The 22,151-nt window shown below is 36.6% G+C and overlaps 1 protein-coding gene across 4 annotated transcripts in view; it reads right to left on the bottom strand.

Moving 5' to 3' along the window:
- Positions 1–9,843: 9,843 nt before the first annotated feature.
- runx3 (RUNX family transcription factor 3) overlaps positions 9,844–22,151 on the bottom strand; it is a 71,133-nt gene continuing 58,825 nt past the window's right edge. For all 4 annotated transcript variants that reach the window (XM_051647915.1, XM_051647916.1, XM_051647918.1 and 1 more), the window contains 2 exons: positions 21,578–21,649; positions 9,844–13,936 (listed from right to left, as the gene is read on the bottom strand). In XM_051647915.1, coding sequence (XP_051503875.1) covers positions 13,413–13,936; positions 21,578–21,649 — 596 coding nt within the window. In that variant the 3' untranslated portion in view covers positions 9,844–13,412. The remainder of the gene's footprint in view (positions 13,937–21,577; positions 21,650–22,151) is intronic.

Genomic DNA, 22,151 nt, shown 5'->3' with positions numbered 1-22,151 from the left:
AGCAGAAGTTGGGGATCTATAATAGCAGCATTTGTTCAAAGCAAAACGTGGGCTACACAAATACAAGAAAATGAACAAGGGGTCGCCAAAAACACCAATGTAACTTACTGTACGACCTTACAAGAAACAACAGCAAACACGAGGGCTAAATACACAAAATGGTGCTCTAGACGAAAGTTCTGCAGGAGAATGTTTATATAATCCTGTCAATCACAAAAAACAAAACAAAACGCCACTTACCTCACTGCTGTGACAACTGACCCTTCGCTAAGTTCGTATTATCTCACGTTATTATTTCAAATTCATGACATTAAAGGAAATTACATTTGTAAGGCTTAAATGTGATTAAAAGTTGTAAACGGAATATAAAATAAAACATACACTTTCACATGTATATGTGCATGTATGTGTGTGTGTGTGAATAAATATAGCGGCACCCCTTCCCCCACACTGGTTTAACACTCAAAAAATCTGCTCACCTTAACTATAACACAATGTGTGAATGACATGAGAAGATTGTCAGATATACAGAGATATTTTGAATGACTCTGTGTTGTCTCTTGGAGTTTCACAAGCACAGAAGCATATCAGTACATCACTGCATAAAGGTAAGATCTTGTACATTTATAAATGAAGTGCACTTGTTTTAACTCTCCTATGGTTTTCGGTCATTTTTGACCGAAATAAATTTTCCTCATTTAATAAAAATGGTTTCCTTTATCTGAGCAGTGCAAGACTTGGTGACTTTTCCTCAATTTGCTATCTGAACATAAAAATAAAATAAAAATTGGGCTTGATTAGATAAGTCTAAGTGGTCTTAAAAAAAAAAAAGCAACACCTTTGCTATTCGCGGTCAAAATTGACCGACAATTGAAAATGAATGGAAAAGACCAAAAAACAGAGCAATTGTTTTTTAATCTGTCAAATACAATTAATAAATCAACTACAATGCAGAAAAAACAGACCAAAATTACAGGATGAGTCTCTAAAACATCCTCAGTGCAAAACGTACACACCCACTTACACATGAACTGGTGAGACAATAACACAGAACCCTTTTTTACATTTGAAATAAATAAATAAATAAATAAATCAGTCATAATGTTAAACACACACTCAGAAATGAAGGGGTGAGACGATTACACACAATGCAGAACAACCTCCTAGTTTTCATCAATGACTTTGTCAAATCTGCCCAGCAATCACATGGTTAATACTTATTTTCTCAAGACCACTGAGTCGATCCTGTGTCACAGTGTACCTATACTGTTGATTATGATTATCTTATGTTTGTTCAGAATGTAAGAATGCATTATGAACTTCTATAATCCTAACCATTTAGAGCTTTTTAGGCTGAGTAGCCTGTCAGGAACAAATCAGGGCACCTTCCCCCCATTGCAATCTTGAGCTCAAGGCGGGGGGCGTGGTGGCACGATTTGGAGCACCTTTCACTCATCGTGAGCCAGGGGTGGGATGGCACAATTTGGGGCACCTTTCTCCTGTCACAATCTTGTGAGCTCTGTGCAGGGGCGATCGATCAGGTACCCTGTCCTGCCAGCCCAGAGAGTGTTGCCACCCTAGGCGCCTACCTATATCTCCAATGCCATGATTCGCTACTGAGCGCGGAGCACTGAAAAGGTGCGGGGCTAAATAAGGTGAATATAGCAACCGCTAGACCGGAAGTTGAAAAACAAAATTTTCAAGATGGCTGCACGCTAGTTTCTCTGGCGCATAAGGTGAATAATTTTTCCATGTTTTGTTAGCAGAACGATCCAAAAACACGTTAAACAACTGTGCAACCCATGAAAGAGACTGTACATCTGTACCTCACTGCCTCATTGTCATGCCCATTAAAAAAGATGCCGCTATTGTTAAAAGTGCAGCTTTTCCTCAAAAACGGAATGAATACAATTCTTAATTTGACTGGAATGAAGAGTAATACTGCAAAGCATGTTTATCCGATATTTTCTGTAAAGACATTTTCCAAAGACAATTACACAGTTATGTGATTTAAAAACTTTTCAGACTGTGAACAGAATCGAGGCAACCAATTATTACAGTCACTTTAAAAGAGAAACACATCATTTGAATGTGATTACACATCTAATTACATTAATGTAAGTGAAGTGAACTGCACATAATGTCTCTGTAACACACTCAATATGATTCTGTGAACTCTTTATTTACTATCACCTCTACTATCATTACATAAATGAATTAACATTAAGCTATTGGCATTCATTTACATTGGAGCAAGTGTATGTGTCCTTGCTGATGTTATACTTGCTCAGTTTCAAATGAGGGATGATACAAAGTTTCATCCATAGCATGCTCTTGTCAAGATTTTAAAAAGAGAGATAAAACATACTACATTTATCATTATTATAAGAGACCTGGCAACAATGTCTTTTCCATATTTTTGGATAATTTCTCTAAAATACAGCTTGAAACTACCAAAACACACAGGCCTTCCATAGGCTTTTTAAAAGCTTTATACGTTGTCGCTTTTTATAGCTTAGTGTGCTATGACTTGCTCAAGGATTTAGAGGCCAAGAAACCATAACCCTAGTTTGTACAATAACAACTTAACAGGGCATGACAACATCTCCAGTAACATGACCGTAACGTCCTTATGTTGTGTCAGAATACAGCACATATCCATCAACACCGTCATATTCACTAAACTCAACTCATTAGGTTAATTCACTGTCTTTATTTACTCTCCACTGAGGTTGATGCAAGTAACTGCATCCAAAAAGTATTTTCAAATAATTGACTGGACTGACAGTAATGCCTGCTGACAGCATGAAAGGTTTGGAAGAGTGGACATATTTACATTTGCATTTCATTTGGACAAAGTCCAGGTTTGGTACAAAACAGAGCAGCAGACACTTACAAAAATGGACCAAAACAGTACTTTTCTGTACTGTGTTGGTACTATGGCACAGTGTGTATGTCTCGATGGTTTGATAGGAGAGCATTAACAGTTAATCTGATCAACTGAGATGGTAGAAACATCACAAACTATGAGAATTTTCACACATCTTTCACAGTATGTGGAAACATCGAGCAGCTGTTTGTCCTGTGGAAGGCGTGAAAACAGAACTCTTGAGATATGATTGTGTGAAGTGCAAAGTTGTTAGTATGGACTTCCTCCACATAGTGACAATGCATGTAAACATTCTCACGTATACACACTCACTCACAAAGTATATTAAAGGAAAAGTTCAGCCAGTTATGAAAATTCTGCCATTATTTACATGCTGTTCCAAAACCTTTATGCTATCCTTTTTTCCATGGAACACAAACATTTTTCAATCTTCATACAGCTCTTTCCATAAAACAACCACATCTGTCAAGCTCCAGAAAGGTCCAAAAACAGCATAAATGCACGTTAACCTTAGTCCATATGACTTGTGCACTATATTCCAAGTCCTCTGAAGCCATACAATATCTTTGTGCGAGGAACAGACTGAAATGTATGTCGAAAATCTCCCCCTTTGCCGCAGCTCTAAAATCTCATTTTTTTTCTGTGTATGTTCAAATATGTCACGTGAAGACGTATCGAGAATATGCCATTTATTTTTTAATTATTACAACTGTTTGTCAAAACCTTTGTTAGCCCTTTAATGCATACCGCCTCTTTAGAGACCCGGGACCTCATTCCACCTCTTTTGAATTCCTCAAGAAAGAAAAATGGCAAAATTGCAAATTTTGCAAAAAAAAATAAATTAAAAAAAATATAAATACTGCTTACCAAAGACCCTATTACAGTGCATCTGTAAAGTATTCACAGCGCTTCACTTTTTCCACATTTTGTTATGTTACAGCCTTATTCCAAAATGGATTAAATTCATTATTTTCCTCAAAATTCTACAAACAATACCCCATAATGACAACGTGAAAGAAGTTTTTTGAAATCTTTGCAAATGTATTAAAAATAAATAAATAAATAAAAAAATCACATGTCCATAAGTATTCACAGCCTTTGCCATGACACTCAAAATTGAGCTCAGGTGCATCCTGTTTCCACTGATCATCCTTGAGATGTTTCTGCAACTTGATTGGAGTCCACCTGTGGCAAATTCAGTTGATTGGACATGATTTGGAAAGGCACACACCTGTCTATATAAGGTCCCACAGTTAACAGTGCATGTCAGAGCACAAATCAAGCCATGAAGTCCAAGGAATTGTCTGTAGACCTTCGAGACAGGATTGTATCGAGGCACAGATCTGGGGAAGGGTACAGAAAAATTTCTGCAGCATTGAAGGTCCCAATGAGCACAGTGGCCTCCATCATCCGTAAATGGAAGAAGTTTGGAACCACCAGGGCTCTTCCTAGAGCTGGCCGCCCGGCCAAACTGAGCGATCGGGGGAGTAGGGCCTTAGTCAGGGAGGTGACCAAGAACCTGATGGTCACTCTGACAGAGCTCCTGCATTTCTCTGTGGAGAGAGGAGAACCTTCCAGAAGAACAACCATCTCTGAAGCACTCCACCAATCAGGCCTGTATGGTAGAGTGGCCAGACGGAAACCACTCCTCAGTAAAAGGCACATGACAGCCCGCCTGGAGTTTGCCAAAAGGCACCTGAAGGACTCTCAGACCATGAGAAACAAAGATTGAGCTCTTTGGCCTGAATGGCAAGCGTCATGTCTGGAGGAAACCAAGCACCGCTCCTCACCTGGCCAATACCATCCCTACAGTGAAGCATGGTGGTGGCAGCATCATGCTGTGGGGATGTTTTTCAGCGGCAGGAACTGGGAGACTAGTCAGGATCAAGGGAAAGATGAATGCAGCAATGTACAGAGACATCCTTGATGAAAACCTGCTCCAGAGTGCTCTGGACCTCAGACTGGGGTGAAGGTTCATCTTCCAACAGGACAACGACCCTAAGCACACAGCCAAGGTAACAAAGGAGTGGCTCCGGGACAACTCTGTGAATGTCCTTGAGTGGCCCAGCCAGAGCCCTGACTTGAACCTGATTGAACATCTCTGGAGAGATCTGAAAATGGCTGTGCACCGACGCTCCCCATCCAACCTGGTGGAGCTTGAGAGGTTCTGCAAAGAAGAATGGGAGAAACTGCCCAAAAATAGGTGTGCCAAGCTTGTAGCATCATACTCAAAGACTTGAGGCTGTAATTGGTGCCAAAGGTGCTTCAGCAAAGTATTGAGCAAAGGCTGTGAATACTTATGTACATGTGATTTATTTATTTTTTTATTTTTTTTCCGTTTTTTATTTTTAATAAATTTGCAAAGATTTCAAACAAACTTCTTTCATGTTGTCATTATGGGGTATTGTTTGTAGAATTGAGGAAAATAATGAATTTAATCCATTTTGGAATAAGGCTGTAACATAACAAAATGTGGAAAAAGTGAAGCGCTGTGAATACTTTCCGGATGCACTGTATATGTAATAGTGTTTTCTTTTCTTTTTTGCACTACCATAGATCATTATTTTGTATTATTATTTTAAATAAAATTACTATCACAGGATATATATTTATTTGTTTATTACAAGACAACTGAGTACTATATTCATACAAGTATATACTATATCAAGTTGATTTTCTGTGTGACAATGGTGATTTATCAGTATTCCATATGCGTGTACATATAAATATTATACATGTTATTTCTTACTCAAGGTGGTGCTGATGTATCAGTGATTGACTTGATTAACATTCGACATTGCTATTAGATGAAGAAGCAACATGGAAGTAAACTATAGCAAGTGTAACACATGAAAAGTATGATATGATTATTGTTATTTTGGTGTACTACTGAAATTGTGTAAGTTGTGCAACTATTTAGACTCAAAAAGTGCCTGAGAAAATACTTATGTGTAACTCATGTGTATCTTATGTGTAATGTGTAGCTCAATATGTGTTTGACAGCCAGTTGCGTCTCTGGAAGTAATGAATCCTATTCTATTTTTTCCTAAGTGTCTTGATAATGTTTTGAAAATTTGACACTATCTGGGAATTTTGTACATCCATTTGTGACAGATATATGCGCCGGGACTCTAAAGACCCGAATATGTAATAATGTTTGGCGAAACACCCATGCATTTAAGGGTTAAGAGGAGAAAATACTTGTCTTGAAACTTTTACATTTTTTAATATGACCAAAAAAACTCAATTTGTGTAAATATTGAAAAATTTAATTTACTTGACTTTTTCCTCTGTTGTGAAATTATTGGGTACATAGTAAAAATATAAACAAGTTACAGTAATGAAATTCAGTCACAAGCAAAGCCTGATCTTTTTTTAAAGTAAAAAGCATAAAATTGGCAGCATTAGCACACCAATAATAAACAGAAAGGGATATTTCCCACAGAACCACAATTACAATGTACAAGTAGTGAAAAGGACAATTTGTTCTTGTGCTTTTTAGTTCTTTCAGCATGATTATAATCTATCTGTGCACTGAAACACCTTTACAAAGACTACACAATCATGGCCTTTAGGGATATTCATTTAGCACTGGAAACATTCAGGCTCAGTCTTAAAATGTAGTGAACTGCCCTCGTTTACTGCCTACATAGGCAGATACCTTCTAAGGCAGCTTCCTAACTGAAATGGAACCTGAAAAGTGGCCGATTTGGAATGCTCTACATAGGCAACAATTCTCTGCCAACGATAGGGCCAAAAGGAGGTATCTTAGAAGACTGCACAATTATGCTGCCTACATTTTGGAACAACCAAACAATTTTACTTCTTGAAATAGTGCCATGGTCTCAATAGACGTTTATTACAAAACACAAAAAAGATCAGTATTTCATACAGCAAATATTAATTTAGTCCATGTTTAACCTATATGTTGATGTGTATTTTTTATGTTGGTCCATCTATCGATTTCAAAATAATCAACAATCACATAAAAAAAAACAAAAAAACAAAAAAAAAAACACTTTCAAATGATTGTCAGCAGCTAAACTTGTGAAGAAAGCCGGCCAGTATAATGGCAGAAGTCGACATCCAGAGACACAGGGCAAAAAATCATTTCTTAAAGGAATATTCTGGGTTTAATACAAGTTAAGCTCAATCGACAGCAGTTGTGGCATAATGTTGATTACCACAAAAATACATTTTGACATACCCATCCTTTTCTTAAAAAAAAAGCAAAAATCTGGATTCCAGTGAGGCACATACAATGGATGTGACTGAGGCTAATCGGTAAATGTTAAAATACTCACTGTTTCAAAAGTATAGCCACAAGACACAATATAGTGTGATAAAATCGCTTACTAAAATTTTCTGTGTAAATTATAGCCAGTTTTACAACTTCGTTGCCATGATGATGTAATGTCAACAAACCCTATGACGATTGCAGAAATTACGATTTAAACAACTTTACAGCTCAAATAATACACAAGTTTTAATAGATGAATTAGGAGTGGTGGTGGCATAGAGGACTAAAGCACATAACTGGTAATCAGAAGGTTGCCAGTTCAATCCCCACAGCCACCACCATTGTGTCCTTGAGCAAGGCACTTAACTCCAGGTTGCTCCGGGGAGATTGTCCCTGTAATAAGTACACTGTAAGTCGCTTTGGATAAAAGCATCTGCCAAATGTGTAAATGAATTAATGTTAGTGCTTTTATTAAATTAAAAGCTTCACATTTCTGCCTTTAAACCCTCCAGAAATTGGCCCCATTGACTTCCATTGTAAGTGCCTCACTGTAACCCAGATTTTAGCATTTATTTTTTTAAAGAAAAGGAGGGACGAGTCTAAATTATTTTTAGTGGTAACGCATATTTATGCCACAAATGCTGTTGATTGAGCTTAACTTGTATTGAAACCTAGAACATTCCAGTAAAAATATCCAAACATCCTTAAAACAAGGTAAATTTACTTGAGAGGCAGAATTGTGTAAGATAATACTTGTTTTCAGAGAATATATCCTGAATTGCTTTTATTTTATTGTAAACACTGGCGGACAAAAGTTTGGAATAATGTACAGATTTTGCAGTTTCAGAAGGAAATTGGTTCTTTAATTCTCCAAAGTGGCATTCAACTGATCACAAAGTATAGTCAGGACATTACTGATGTAAAAAACAGCACCATCACTATTTGAAAAAAGTCATTTTTGATCAAATCTAGACAGGATCCATTTCCAGCAGCCATCACTCCAACACCTTATTCTTGAGTAATCATGCTAAATTGCTAATTTGGCACTAGAAAATCACTTGCCATTATATCAAACACAGTTGAAAACTACTTGGTCCATTAAATGAAGCTTAACATTGTCTTTGTGTTTGTTTTTGAGTTGCCACAGTATGCAATAGACTGGCATGTCTTAAGGTCAATATTAGGTCAAAAATGGCAAAAAAGAAACAGCTTTCTCTAGAAACTCATCAGTCAATCATTGTTTTGAGGAATGAAGGCTATACAATGCTTGAAACTGCCAAAAAACTGAAGATTTCATACAAAGGTGTACACTACAGTCTTCAAAGACAAAGGACAACTGACTCTAACAAGAACAGAAAGAGATGTGGAAGACCAGATGTACAACTAAACAAGAGGATAAGTACATCAGAGTCTCTAGTTTGAGAAATAGACGCCTCACATGTCCTCAGCTGACAGCTTCATTGAATTCTACCCGCTCAACACCAGTTTCATGTAAAACAGTAAAGAGAAGACTCAGGGGTGCAGGCCTTATGGGAAGAATTGCAAAGAAAAAGCCACTTTTGAAACAGAAAAACAAAAAGAAAAGGTTAGAGTGGGCAAAGAAACACAGACATTGGACAACAGATAATTGGAAAAGAGTGTTATGGATCTTAACCCCATTGAGCTTTTGTGGGATCAGCTAGACTGTAAGGTGTGTGAGAAGTGCCCGACAAGACAGCCACATCTATGGCAAGTGCTACAGGAAGTGTGGGGTGAAATGTCACCTGAGTATCAGGACAAACTGACAGCTAGAATGTCAAGGATCTGCAAAGCTGTCATTGCTGCACGTGGAGGATTTTTTGATGAGAACTCTTTGAAGTAGTTTAAGAAGTTCTGAAAATGTTTTTCAAATTGTAATAGTAATTTTTCACGTTATTAATGTCCTGACTATACATTGTGATCAGCTGAATGCCACTTTGGTGAAGAAAAGTACCAATTTCTTTCCATAAGAGCAAAATCTGTACATTATTCCAAACTTTTGGCAGCCAGTGTATATTCTACACCATAAAAAAAATAAAAAAATGTCTTGTTGCTCTAAGCACAAACCTCACTACATGTTGTTAGATTTGTGCTTAAAACAAGAAAAACTATTTGCAAATGGGGTAAGAAAATCCAGGTTTATTCAAGATATCGGGTATTCTCAAAATACACATGGCAAAACATTTTCTTATTCAGTATTTTTTTTACTTGTTTTCTAATAACATCCTTAAAACACCATACTTGACAAGCAAAATGACATAAGATATTAATTCTAAACAAAACAAGACAAAACAAAACTGTTTGCCAAAATTGCTTTCTCTGTGAATTAAGTTTATTTTTCTTAATCCATTGGCAACTTTTTGTTTGTTTGTTTTAAGCATAAACCTCAATAAATGTTGTTAGATTTACGATTGAAGCAAGAAAAAACAATTTGCGAACGGGGAAGGAGATTAAACTAATTCAAAATATAAAATTTTCTTAAAAAAAAAAAAAAAAACTAGTCTTAGTATCTTATGCAATTTAGCTTGTTTTCAGGGTCCCATGCCGAGGTTATGGGTTTGATTCCTAAAGAACACACAAACTCATCAAATGTTTGCACTTGAACGCACTGTAAATAACTTTGCATTAAAATGTCTTCCAAATGCATACATGTTAATGTGAGGATTTATTATGGAAAACAAGACAAAAATACTGATTAAGAAAATGGTTTATTTATTGATTGAAACTGAGGCACTGATAGACAATAATCAACATCTCTTCATTTGAACATCAGACAGAATTGCAGTAGCAAACAGTTTCCCATACCATGTTACAGAGAATCCTTGCAGGAGGAAAATGACTCCTGCATGTAGCATGTAAGACCATCTTGCATTTTGAATCCATCTTTCCTGCATGCTGCCTTCAGCTTTAGGGAATAATCATACGAGAGGCACAATGGAAAGGCAAATAACTGCCTCCATACAAGCTTCAAAGCAGCTGTGAATCAAACTGAACACAGGCACTTTTGCTTGGATAACAGGCCTGAAGGATGACCAAAGATTGTGAAAGGAGATCTATCTCTCTCTTCATCTATCTTTCTACCTGTTTCCTTCACTCTTTTAGGGTGCTCTGGCCTCAGGTAATTGCAGCAGGTGTGAGCATGGGAAAAGCCTCACGGTTATGCGCTGAAATATTGGCTTACACCCGTTGCAAATGTGTGTGTGTGTGTCATGCCCACTTTACCCTCCTTGTATGAGCTTGTGCTTGGTTTTGTTATTCAAATAATCAAGGCTGATCCCCTTTCAAACGTGCCCAATTATCGTCTCCGATTTCAGTCATTCTAAGAACAAGGTAGGAAAATTAGACAGATAATGTAGGTGCTTAGAGCAACATATTTTTCACACTTTCGAGACGTACAATAACAACAGGCGATTGTGTGACTCTTTGGCTAGTAAGAGTTGAGGCCTTTCGGGCAATATGACTAAATATAATCTGGAATTCCATCAGGTAAGAATGTTATACGGTGCATCTACATTACGTGGTTAACAAGGACATATATCCTCTTAAATAAATGTTTAAGTGCATTAAAGCTGCATTGGAAAACATAGACATTACATTAAATTTGTTTTTGTATAATTTAGAAAGAATATATTACAGTAGCACAACTTCCAATTTTATATTAAAGATTAACAAAGAAAATTGAAAGCATAGTAAAAATAAAACAGAAATGCGAAATGTTTTGTGACCCGATCCAAAATAGGAACGTATCCTCATTGGCTCAAATAAATACAAAAAATTTAAAAAGTACTAACCATAAAAATGAGTTCAAACAAACCACATTAGTCAGCAAAATTGCAAAGTCATTAAAAGCGATCAACACTGAGAAAAAAAAAAATTACTCTAAAAACTATTCCAAAAAAAACAAGTCTCCACAAGTTCAAAAGACAAATTAATTGTTCGTGATTTTTGCCGCAAAGCAAGAAAACAAATAATTAAAAAAAACACAAACGGTTGTCTGTCTCTGGGTATGGACATGCTTTTTTTCCCCACATATAAGCGATTTACAAATCGACAAACCCACAGCTAAAGTGTGAATCACACAAAAACCATCACCCAAAAATCAAAAGAAAAATTAGAAATTAAATTTTGCACAAAGACAATTAAGCCTAATTTTAGGACCACAAAATATTTTACATTATGACACTATTTTCATGACAATTAAGAACATTTTCTGCCCAAATTCTATACTTTATGTAATTTTATGTAATATATGTAATAAATACATTTTATGTAATATAATGTAAATGCTTATGATTTTTTACTTTGAAATTCCAATTATTCTCTTTTGATTTTTATTACTGTAAATTATTTACATCAACATAAAGACAGTATAACAAATACTACCATGATGTATAAATATGTTACAATTTAAAGATATCTTTATTTATTTTTTCCAAATTAAATGAGAGTTTGATTTTCTTGCATTATGGCAATGGGGGTGGGGGTGGGGGTGGGGGGGGGTGTGTGTGCTTAATTACCATGAAAATAATGCAAAAAAAAAAAAAAAAATGTTTTTTTAAAGCCTAAAAATAGGTTTCATTTAATTTTATTTAATTTACATGAAGAAAATAAAGCCTATTTTTAGGACCAGTTATCATTTTTTTTTATGATAACATTTTTATGACAATTAAGCACATTTTCCACCCAAATTATCATTACTTTAAATACATGGATGCTTTAGTTTTTTTTTTTGCAATTTCAATTATTCTCATTTTATTTTTTATAACTGTAGTACAGTAAAAATTACTGTAATTACTGTATTGTTTTTTGTATTTACATCAGCATAAAGGCAGTACAACAAATACTACCATGATGTGTAAATACATATATATATATATATAAAATAATGTTTTGTATTATGGTATTGAGAATGTGCTTAATTACCATGAAAATTATAATAATAATTAAAAAAATAAAATAAAATAATAATAAATCTTATTAGGCCTAAAAACAGGCTTTGTTTATTTTAATTTAATTTACATGAAGAAAAAAAAAGCCTATTTTTAGGATAACAATTGTTTTAATTTTTATTACATTTTTATGACAACATTTATATGACAATTAAGCACATTTTCCACCCAAATTTGCATTACATTTAGATTTTTTTGCAATTCCAATTATTCTCATTTGATTTTTATTACTGTAGTACAGTAAAAAAAATAAATAAATAATTATTTTTGGTATTTACATCAGCATTTAGGCAGTACAACAAATACTACCATGATGTATAAATATGTTACAATTTAAATTTATATATATATATTTTAAATAAAGTAATGAGAATGAGAATTTTTGCATTATGGTATTGAGAATTGGGAGGAAATGTGCTTAATTGTTATGGAAATAATGCAAAAATTCTTAATAGTCCTATAACAGGCTTAATTTAATTTAATTTCTTTAGATTTCGGGGTGAAATACGACCCAGAAATGCTCTTGATGGGTTTTGTGAGATTATTCCCCCTAAAATCCTTTCAATGAAATACTAATTTGCTGAGATTGCATAACATTAGCTCACACTGACCCAGGCTTGTTATGTTATCATATCTCGTCATAAAGACTATTACAGCCATTTGGGAAGTACCTGAAACCTGTGGGCCACAGCTTTGAATTCTCAGTATATCTGTTGTGTATTTACACATTAAAAGTCCCACACTCTGCCTTTTAAGGCCAACATCAACAAAGTCCTGCAACTCTGTGAAGCTCTGAGTTCTTTCATACTGTCTTCATGACAAATGTTTGCGACCTTTGCAACATTTCATGGTCCAAAAGCACTCTGGGACTAACAGTTTTCAGGCAGATTTGTTTTTAAGGCTGGATGAATTGGCTTTTTTCAGAATGTCTCCGTACATCATTTGCTTTTGTTTCTTTGGTTGTTCATCTTTTTTTGGTAACATAAAAAAGTTGCCGATATATTACAATGGGATGCTTTTATTCTTTCTTCGTTTTTAATGATCATTTTTTACTCTTCTATGTACACCTTATTATGCTGTGAAACTTATTTCCTCTGTTTTGAGGTCCATTTCTGTCTGATATAGAGCATCCAGAGTAGACGGCAATCACAGCTCAACTGTTTGTGAACATCTCTGGTCACTCGATGTCTTTTGTTGTCTTGGAAGCGATAGACGTGCCAAAGAACGGCGTGAAAAAACAAAAAACGATCAAACATGCAAGACTTCTCTTAATTGTGCTCTCTTTCAAAGACTCAGTTTCTCTGTGCTCTATTTCTCAGTAAGGCCTCCAGACGGACTCATCTATGCGCGTTGAGGCGTTCATCGCTGTGGGCGAGTTGCTATGGCTACCGTCGGCATCCACCCCGTCGCTCTGGTTACCGAGGCTAGCATTGATCAGGCTGTTGTTCCCGCCCACAGTCGGGGCTCCTCCCGCCGCAGTACAGGACGTCAGCATGCGAGTTGGCGACCTTTCGCCCCCGGTTCCTGCACCGCCGGCGGTCGGAACCATGGAGAACTGGTAGGAGCCGGATCCGGTGCCGTAGTACAGGTGATACGGCGAAGAGTTGGTCTGGAAGTGAGAGTTCTGGTTCTGGTTGCCAGGATACGGGGGCGGCAGGTAAGTGTGGTAGCGGCTGGAGGCAGGCATCCCAGTCACACTGAGACCTCCGATTCCAGTGCTGGACGGGTTGGTGGAGTAAGTGAAGGGACCCGGGTAATGCATGTGTGAATCAGAGAATCGGGAAGCTGTTAATGGAGACAGAGACGGGAATGATGTTCTCGGCTGGAACAGATCTGTACCTGAATGACAGAGAGAGATAGAGGTGTCACTTTTACTTGATTACTTGTGAAACTTATGTTCAAATCATAGCAAATCATTTGAAGTGAATTTGTTTAGCGCTAAAACCAATGCAAGTTCTTGCATGAACACGCTTCACCAAGCTTCTTTCATATGCTCAAGAACATGCAATGGATGTCAAGATTATTATTTTTTTTACTGTAAAATGACCTAAATTGGGGGTTGTTTCTAGCCAAAGCCGTATCGTATGCCTTCAGAAGACTTGGAATATGTCACATGAGTTGCATGGACTTCTTAAAATTATACTGTTTGGTACTTTTTTAAGTGTTAAAGTGACACACTAAAAACTGATATTGTAATAAGAAGATGGCCAGCACTAATCATTAAAACATCTCCTTTTGTGTTTCGCATAAGAAAGAAAGGAATAGTTTCCCTTTAAAGGAATAGTTCAGCCAAAAATTAAAATTCTCTCATTTACTCACCCTCATGCCAAAGTATGACTTTCTTTCTTCTGCAGAACACAAAGATTTTTAGAAGAATATCTCAGCTCTGTAGGTCCAAACAATGCAAGTGAATGGGGACCAAAATTTTGAAGCTCCAAAAAGCACATAAAGGCTGCATAAAAGTAATCCATATGACTCCAGTGATTTAATCAATGTCTTTTGAAGCGATCCAGTTGGTTTGGGGAGATAACAGACCAAAATATAACTCCTTTTTTGCTATAAATCTTGACATCTGCAGTCTCCTTGGTAATCATGATCCGTGTAATCGAGCTTAAAAGCATGATCACCAAGGAGACTGCTGATGTCAAGATTTATAGTGGAAAAGGAGTTATATTTTGGTCTGTTCTCACCCAAAACCAATTGGATCTCTTCTAAAGACATGGATTAAACCACTGGAGTCATACGGATTATTTTTATGCTGCCTTTATGTGCTTTTTGAAATGTTCATTTTTGGGTGAATTATTCCTTTAAGCTAATCTGGAGTCTCTACACTGCCACATGGTGTATTATGTGAACACTACATGAAGAACAGACGACGTGCAGACGATGATAATTACGTTGCTCAGGACACATAATTAAAAGTCAATGTACAAAACAGACAGTGTAAGTGTAGCTCTGTTCCAAAACATTATGAGTCTGAAGAGGAAGAGGATCCCAACCCAGCTGGTATGCTCTGACATCTGGAGTTTCATTTATTGAATTTAGTGTTCATGTGCGTCAAGAGTTATGACACAAGTTAAAGCACAAGATGAGAACGGGTGTAAGGAAAAATATCTGTGCACCTGCGCACACATACACACACAATACAAACCAGACTGTGATCTGCTGCTCGGCAGAATTTATTTTCAAATCACTTATGATTAAAATAAGGTAAAGGTAAATAAGTGGAGTTAACGAAGATTTGTAACGCTACTCTTACGTTACACCCTGACGCATGGCACACTTTATGAAGGAAAATCAAGAATGATAAGTTGGATAAATGTAAAAGGTATTAAAAGTCATGGTTAGGTTTAGGTTTGGGTTAGGGGTTAAATTTAGGAAAAATCGCAATAATATTGTTTGTTGATTTTTTTTCCCTCTATGGGAATAAAAGTTGTAAATTTTTGTACGAGCCAACTCATACGATTTACTGTCTCATGCTAATTATAGGACTTGTCATGAGACGGGGTTGGATTGAATAAAAAGGGTACATTAATTTATTCAAGCATGGGAATTGAAAGTACTACACTTACCTCTGGCCCAACTAGACGCTATATATTTCTAATTGCACATAAGAACATGCTTAGATGCTTTGACACAATTCAAACACTATCTGTAGTCTGTTTTGGTAAGTTTGTTTTAAGTCTGGCTTTATTTTTGTGCATATTGCCCAAATGCGAGCAGGGGCTGCTGGGATACTGGAGCATGCTTTGGCATGCCAGCGCCCGGGGGAGGAGAATGCCGGCTTTGCGTGCCACTGACTTGTTGAAATGTCTCCCCCCCCTGTCTGCACTGGGTCCATTCGCAAACAGAAACAGAAAGATTGAGCGAGTGAGAGAGAAAAAAAACATACAGTTCCATTTTAATTTCCTAAACTTCTGGGATATGTCTTCGTAGAACATTCTCTGCAGTTCACATGTCTTTCCCTCTCTCTGAGGGGGGTTTATTTTTTCTTTACCCATTTCTGAATGTTTGGGGGTCTGTCTCTGATTCTCAGAGAGAGAACTCAAGATTTCAGCTGGTGTTGATTCAACAAAAGCGCCCACACTGCAAAAACGGCTTGTTTTCCCATTAAAATATCATTATAATAACACCCTTATAAATTTACTTGAGAAACAAAATAGTGTAATATAATAAGACTTATTTTCAGAGAATATATCTTGAATGAAGTTTATTGTTCTTCTACCATACTGGCTAATTTATATATAAAAATTATTATTTTAAATTTTTTTTGGTGAACTATCCCTTTAAGGATGTTCAGATATTTTACTGGAAAACAATTAGACTTGTGCAGACCATACGATATACTTAGCAAAAGTAGAAATTAGACAAATAAGATAAATTAAATGACTACAAACCACGTATAATACCCTGTGATATCTGCAGATATCCCCCTTTCACCTTTTTCACCTTTGTCATTACTCTCACAGAAACACTCTGACTCAGTGGCTCCCTCTAGAGGGTGTTGACAACATAAAAGGGTGTTGCTCTAGATTAGAAAGTAACTCTTAATTTTCTGTATTATGTATATAACACAAGATCTGCATTAGTTGTAGCTATAAACTCTGAAAGCAGAGAGAAAGAGAGAGAGCATTTTTTGAAAGATGGGGTTGAAATAATGTAGTGATTAGGGTTAGGGTTATGGTTAGTAACGATAAATAACTATTGGTACTTTGCATGGTGGCTGTGACCACATATTTAGGATTGGAGTAATAGTTTAAAAATTGGCCATTGAAAAACCCATATTGGTTGACCATTAACCCTCAGAGACCCAAGCAATGACAATGATAATATATATCCTTGTTTCCTCAAGTGTTTTTTGTTAGCCACTGATTGTAAAAACCAAGATTTAAGACCTATTTTGTTTTCAGGGGTACGTTTTGTGTGACTTTAACAAACAATGCCAGTCAATTGGAAAAGTTAGATTTTTTTATCTGAATATTTGTGGGAAAATACGATTTATTGAAAGTTCAGCAGTAGAATTTTCAAATGAAATACTTATAATACTAATATTTTTTCCATTTTTATAGGGTGTAAGCTGTTCTACCCCCCCCCCCCCCGTCATGTTTTTGCCCACTACAGCGAGCAGTTCAGTTTGGCGTGTTCCACTAGACCACAGTCAAGCGTGTAACTCGGCTCTCTGCAGAGGTTTGCCTCATTTGACTGCTGTAGAAACTGATTTTGTTTGTTAACAGAAGAGCAAGCAGTAGCTAGTCGGCTGCAATTGTGTGTGTAAGGGCAGTCGCTGTGTGTGTGTTTTGTTGCGGGATCAGGGCCCTGGTGAGGATGCAAATGTTGGCCTTCACATGTGAAATGGCAATGCAAAGATAGATGGATTACACCTGGACCAGGCAAATGATGTGGCCAGACAGAGAAGAAAAAAAAAAAAACAGCGAGCGAGATATAGAGACACATAATGACAGAAATATATACGTGAAACTCTATATGATCTAATCAAATTGTGTATCATTGATTCAGTATGTATACTATCACAAATACTGGATGGCAAACACAACCTTCATATGCCAGTCTGGATATTAGTCTTGCTGCCTTGTTCATGGTTTGACTTTCTACTATGTGGTTTTATGCACGACTGGTGACACAAATCCACAAGAACCAACCGAACATTCACTTTAGATATAACTCTTCAACTGCACCATATACAATGGGCTCAAAAGGTATTTGGACACTGATGCCACACTTACTAGAATATCTAGTACACTTATTCAGACCATAAATGTCTGAATATCATTGCATTAGATAACAAAACATCAAAGCAAGTGCCAACTACAAACACATGATGCAAGGGCATTTCTCAGAACTTACTTCACTCTTCTTAAGCAACTGGTTTCAAGGGGATTTTCAGTGGAAGTTTCCAAACACTTTTTGAACAGTATATCTATTGTTTTATCATTTAAAACCTAATAAGCTTGAAATATTTTGCTTGAAAAGTGTCTTTTTTCCCCCACCTGATTTCATGAAAATTATGTGACTGTGGTGACATTTTTGCAAAATGAAATTACGTGGTTCATTGCATGCATTGAGGCCGTTCCAAGGCGAAATATCCACAGTGAGGCGCTAAAAGCAGAAAAAAAATCATTTTCTCCCAAACAGATGAGGTTTTTATGGTTAATGCTCTATTGAGTTTTAAATCAACAAAACCGACCTACCTACCCTGAACTTTAAAGGAATATTCCAGGTTCAATAAAAGCTAAGCTCAACCGAAAGCATTTGTGGCATAATGTTGATTACCACAGAAAATTATTTTGACTCGTTCCTCCTTTTATTTAAAAAAGCAAAAATGGAGGTTACAGTGAGGCACTTACAATGGAAGTGAATGGGGCCAAATTTTGGAGGGTTTTAAGGCAGAAATGTGAAGCTTTTAATTTTCTAAAAGCATTTTCAATCATATTTCTATTAACACTCATGTATTATTTGAGCTGTAAAGTTGTTTAAATTGTCCTTTTTACAGTCGTTTTAGGGTTTGTTGACATTACATCATCATGGCAATGGAGTTGTAAAAATTGGCTAAAACTTTACACAGAAAAGGTTAGTTAGTGATTTTATCACACTAAAACTATATAAACACACATATTGTTTACATCTTGTGGCTATACTTTTGAACCAGTGAATATTTTAACGTTTACAAATTGGCCCCGTTCACTTCCATTGTAAGTGCCTCAGTGGAAACCAGATTTGTTTGTTTTTTAAAGAAAAAGAGGGATGAGTCAGAATTCATTTTTAAGCTAATCAACATTATGCCACAAATGCTGTCGATTAAGCTTAACTTGTATTGAACCCGGAATATTCCTTTAAACCTAAACCTAACCGATAGCGTCATAAAAAGCAAATGTGTGATTAAAAAATGCAATTGCTAAAGCAAACATGTCATTTTGTGATGCTTCTATGACACTTTTGGCTCACGCGTCGACTCGCGTACTCTTCTGGACTTGTACCCCAGTTCTTGGCGTTGCAAGTACAATGCTCTATCAATAAGCTTGTAAATGTAGTTAGTTATGCAGTGCAGATGTTAAAATGTCATGCACTGAAGTAAACGTTTTTGGATGTCAAAAGATAGCATTGCGTGAGCAATGGGACAAAAAGTAAGTGCTTATGAACTGATAGTCGTTTTACTTGTGATTTGTGTGATAGTGAATAAAAGTCACTGTTGTTGTAGCGCCTCTGGTGTTCTTTCCACAAGCAAAATGTGGCGATACATACAACGAGCCATGTAAAAATCATTTAGCAAAAATGCAAGGTACACTAACGTGATTTTATGAGACCAGGTTGCAGCAATCCAATTCATTTATAGCCTAGTTTTCAAAGGACTAACTGATGATTTTTATAAAGATCCAGAAAACTGGAGCAGGATGACTAAATGTTTGTGCTGGACATTGATAAATGATAACTGAAGGTAATTGCATATCGTTCAGAATGGGCAGAGAACCTGAGACGCAGGCAAACATGTAGATCTTGTGTGTTTATGTTAGAGCTGTAGTCCATAAGACAACACAGCACGTCGCATGCAAACGAGCTCATCTCAGACATGTGCTGCACTGCGTTCTCATATATACACTGTCGACATCAGGGTGGATCAGGTTACCATTCACGAATATTTGATACTCTACAGGAGATTTACAAATCAGGTCAGGAATAGATCATGGGTTATTTAGTCCTCCAGTGAGGAATTGTGACCTTGCTGACTCTAAAATCAATTTGCTGAAACAATTGCATCATGATTGACCCAAAAGCACAATTATTAAGCAGCTTTTGCTGTTCCACAGGACGATGAAAGGAATCAATATGCAGTAAGTCTCTAGATCTTTCTGAAGCTTTTATTATGAAATATAAGAACTGTTGGATCTAATTACCGCCACAGGGCTTTTTGATCATTGCAGTTCAGAGCGTTGAGTCAACATTACACTCACACGCAAGACTACAGTAGAGAAAACATGCTGTTCTGAACCCATAGGAAAGAAAATCACAAATGAGATCTCTTTGATATCTCAGCTGTTTCTCTTAGACGACAATAAGATTAAATGGAGAGTCTCCGATTTTTCTCATGGGAAAAGATGCCCCATTTCAGATTCGTTGAACAAACTAATTTTTGGTAGTTATCAGTGTAATGGTGTGCAATGCATGTAAATGTGCTCAATGACTAATTTTGCAGTTCAGTTTGGTGACGCGAGTGGCGCAGAAAAAACACACTTCGGGCCCTATTTTATAAGCGTTATGCGCAAAGCAATGCCTTAAGTCATAAGCGCAAAGTCAATGGGCCATGGGCATGAAGTTTTGGTATTTTCGTATAAGCATGCGCAAAGTCTAGGCCTAAGTGGGTTTGGCGAAATCACCCGCGCAACGCGTAACCAAGTGCCAGTTAATTCTGAGATTCTTCTCCGGTTATTCAGTGTCTGTGTCTTATTATATAGTCCATTAATTCAAGCACCAACGATTTAAAGAAAGACAGCACATTAATATGAAGTTGGTAGTGTGCTTTGCACACTCAAGAAAATAGAGCCATTCAGCTTTAATAAATGTTTAAATAAACGTATTTCCTCACATCATAGTGGAGGAATTATAATGAAACCGCCACCTGGTGTTTTGTGACGTGCCACCTGACACACTGTGAGTCTATTAGGAATAATAAATCAATGAAAAACGCAATTAAAGAGAGCCATAACTTAAATGACAGTGAATCTGTCTGTGTTGATGTGTGGTGCAGGTAAAATGACTCAGCTGGTTTAGATGTTTGAGGTTTGCGGGAACAGGGAGGGCAGGAATTCTGTGTTGCCGTGGGGATGGAAAACACTGCCAGCTCCAGGTATGTGACTGTGTGACCATGGCAGCCAGAGTTTGTGTGAATGTTTTTCAGTGCGCTGAGAGTGTTTATATGTGTGTGTTGCTGAAAAGCTTGCCAAAGCAGGTGTGTGTGTACTTCACACAAACAGAGAACATTTGTTTATTGATATTTTTGGGTGCTGGTGTGTATGTGTGTATGTGTGCAAGACAGGGAGGTAATACGTGTGTATGTGTATCCGTGGGTGCCAGAAGACTTGTCTATACATATATATGAATTTTGACTCTTAAAATAAGTTTACGAGTGTAAATGTGTGTGTACTAAATCTGACAAAACCTCCTTTTTGGGGATATTCAGGGATGTATAAACAATACAGTATAAACTATGGTAAGTCCCCATTTGAGTATGCTCATGTAGTATGTTTTGACTGTTCCAGATTATAGATTACTGTAAAATGACAAAAAAAGTCATCCTAAATGCCCCTCCCCAAAGTGCTGCATTCTGATTAGATCAGTAATTTAATGGTTCACCCAACATTGAGGGCAAAACACACACTAATACACATACACACTTCTGTATATTAAAAAAGTACATCACCTGAGGATAGCAGTGTGTGTGTGCCGTGTGTCTGTAAGGTCTCTTACCTGTCCAGCGTAAGTCATCTTCCACTTTGCAGTTCTTCAACGCAGGAGTGTCAATCTGATCTGGCCATAATCCTATACAAAAAATTAAAATAAATAAATATGTTTAATGACAGATCATTTGGCAACCCATTTGGCAGAAATATACATTAATACAATAATTTGGGAAATGAATATCTGGAAAAATGATCTCTCAAATTTTTACGCCTTTTGACAGTATTTGTAACATACATTAATATATATATTAACCTCACACGATCCCACATTAACATGCGTAGACATTGTATTTTGGCTTCACTCACACATCATTTAAATTCATTTTAACCGACAAATCTCAGTTCAGGAGAATCTGTGCTATCAGTAAAGGGTTATGTCATGTGACAAAACAACATGGTGCCGACCACAGCAGAGTTTGTCTTTGGGAGTCTCTAGTTTCATCCAATATGCCATTTTAAAAATCTGAGCAATTAATTGCGAAATGCCACGCTGCTAAACAGAATTTTCACTAATGTGTAGTTTAGTCAATTTTTTCCTAAGAAATCCTATATTTACTGTGCATTTTCACATTGAGAACTAA

This window comes from Myxocyprinus asiaticus, chromosome 21 (genome assembly GCF_019703515.2).
Source record: "Myxocyprinus asiaticus isolate MX2 ecotype Aquarium Trade chromosome 21, UBuf_Myxa_2, whole genome shotgun sequence".
NCBI classification, from domain to species: Eukaryota; Metazoa; Chordata; class Actinopteri; order Cypriniformes; family Catostomidae; genus Myxocyprinus; species Myxocyprinus asiaticus.
This window is presented reverse-complemented; position numbering and strand designations above follow the sequence as displayed.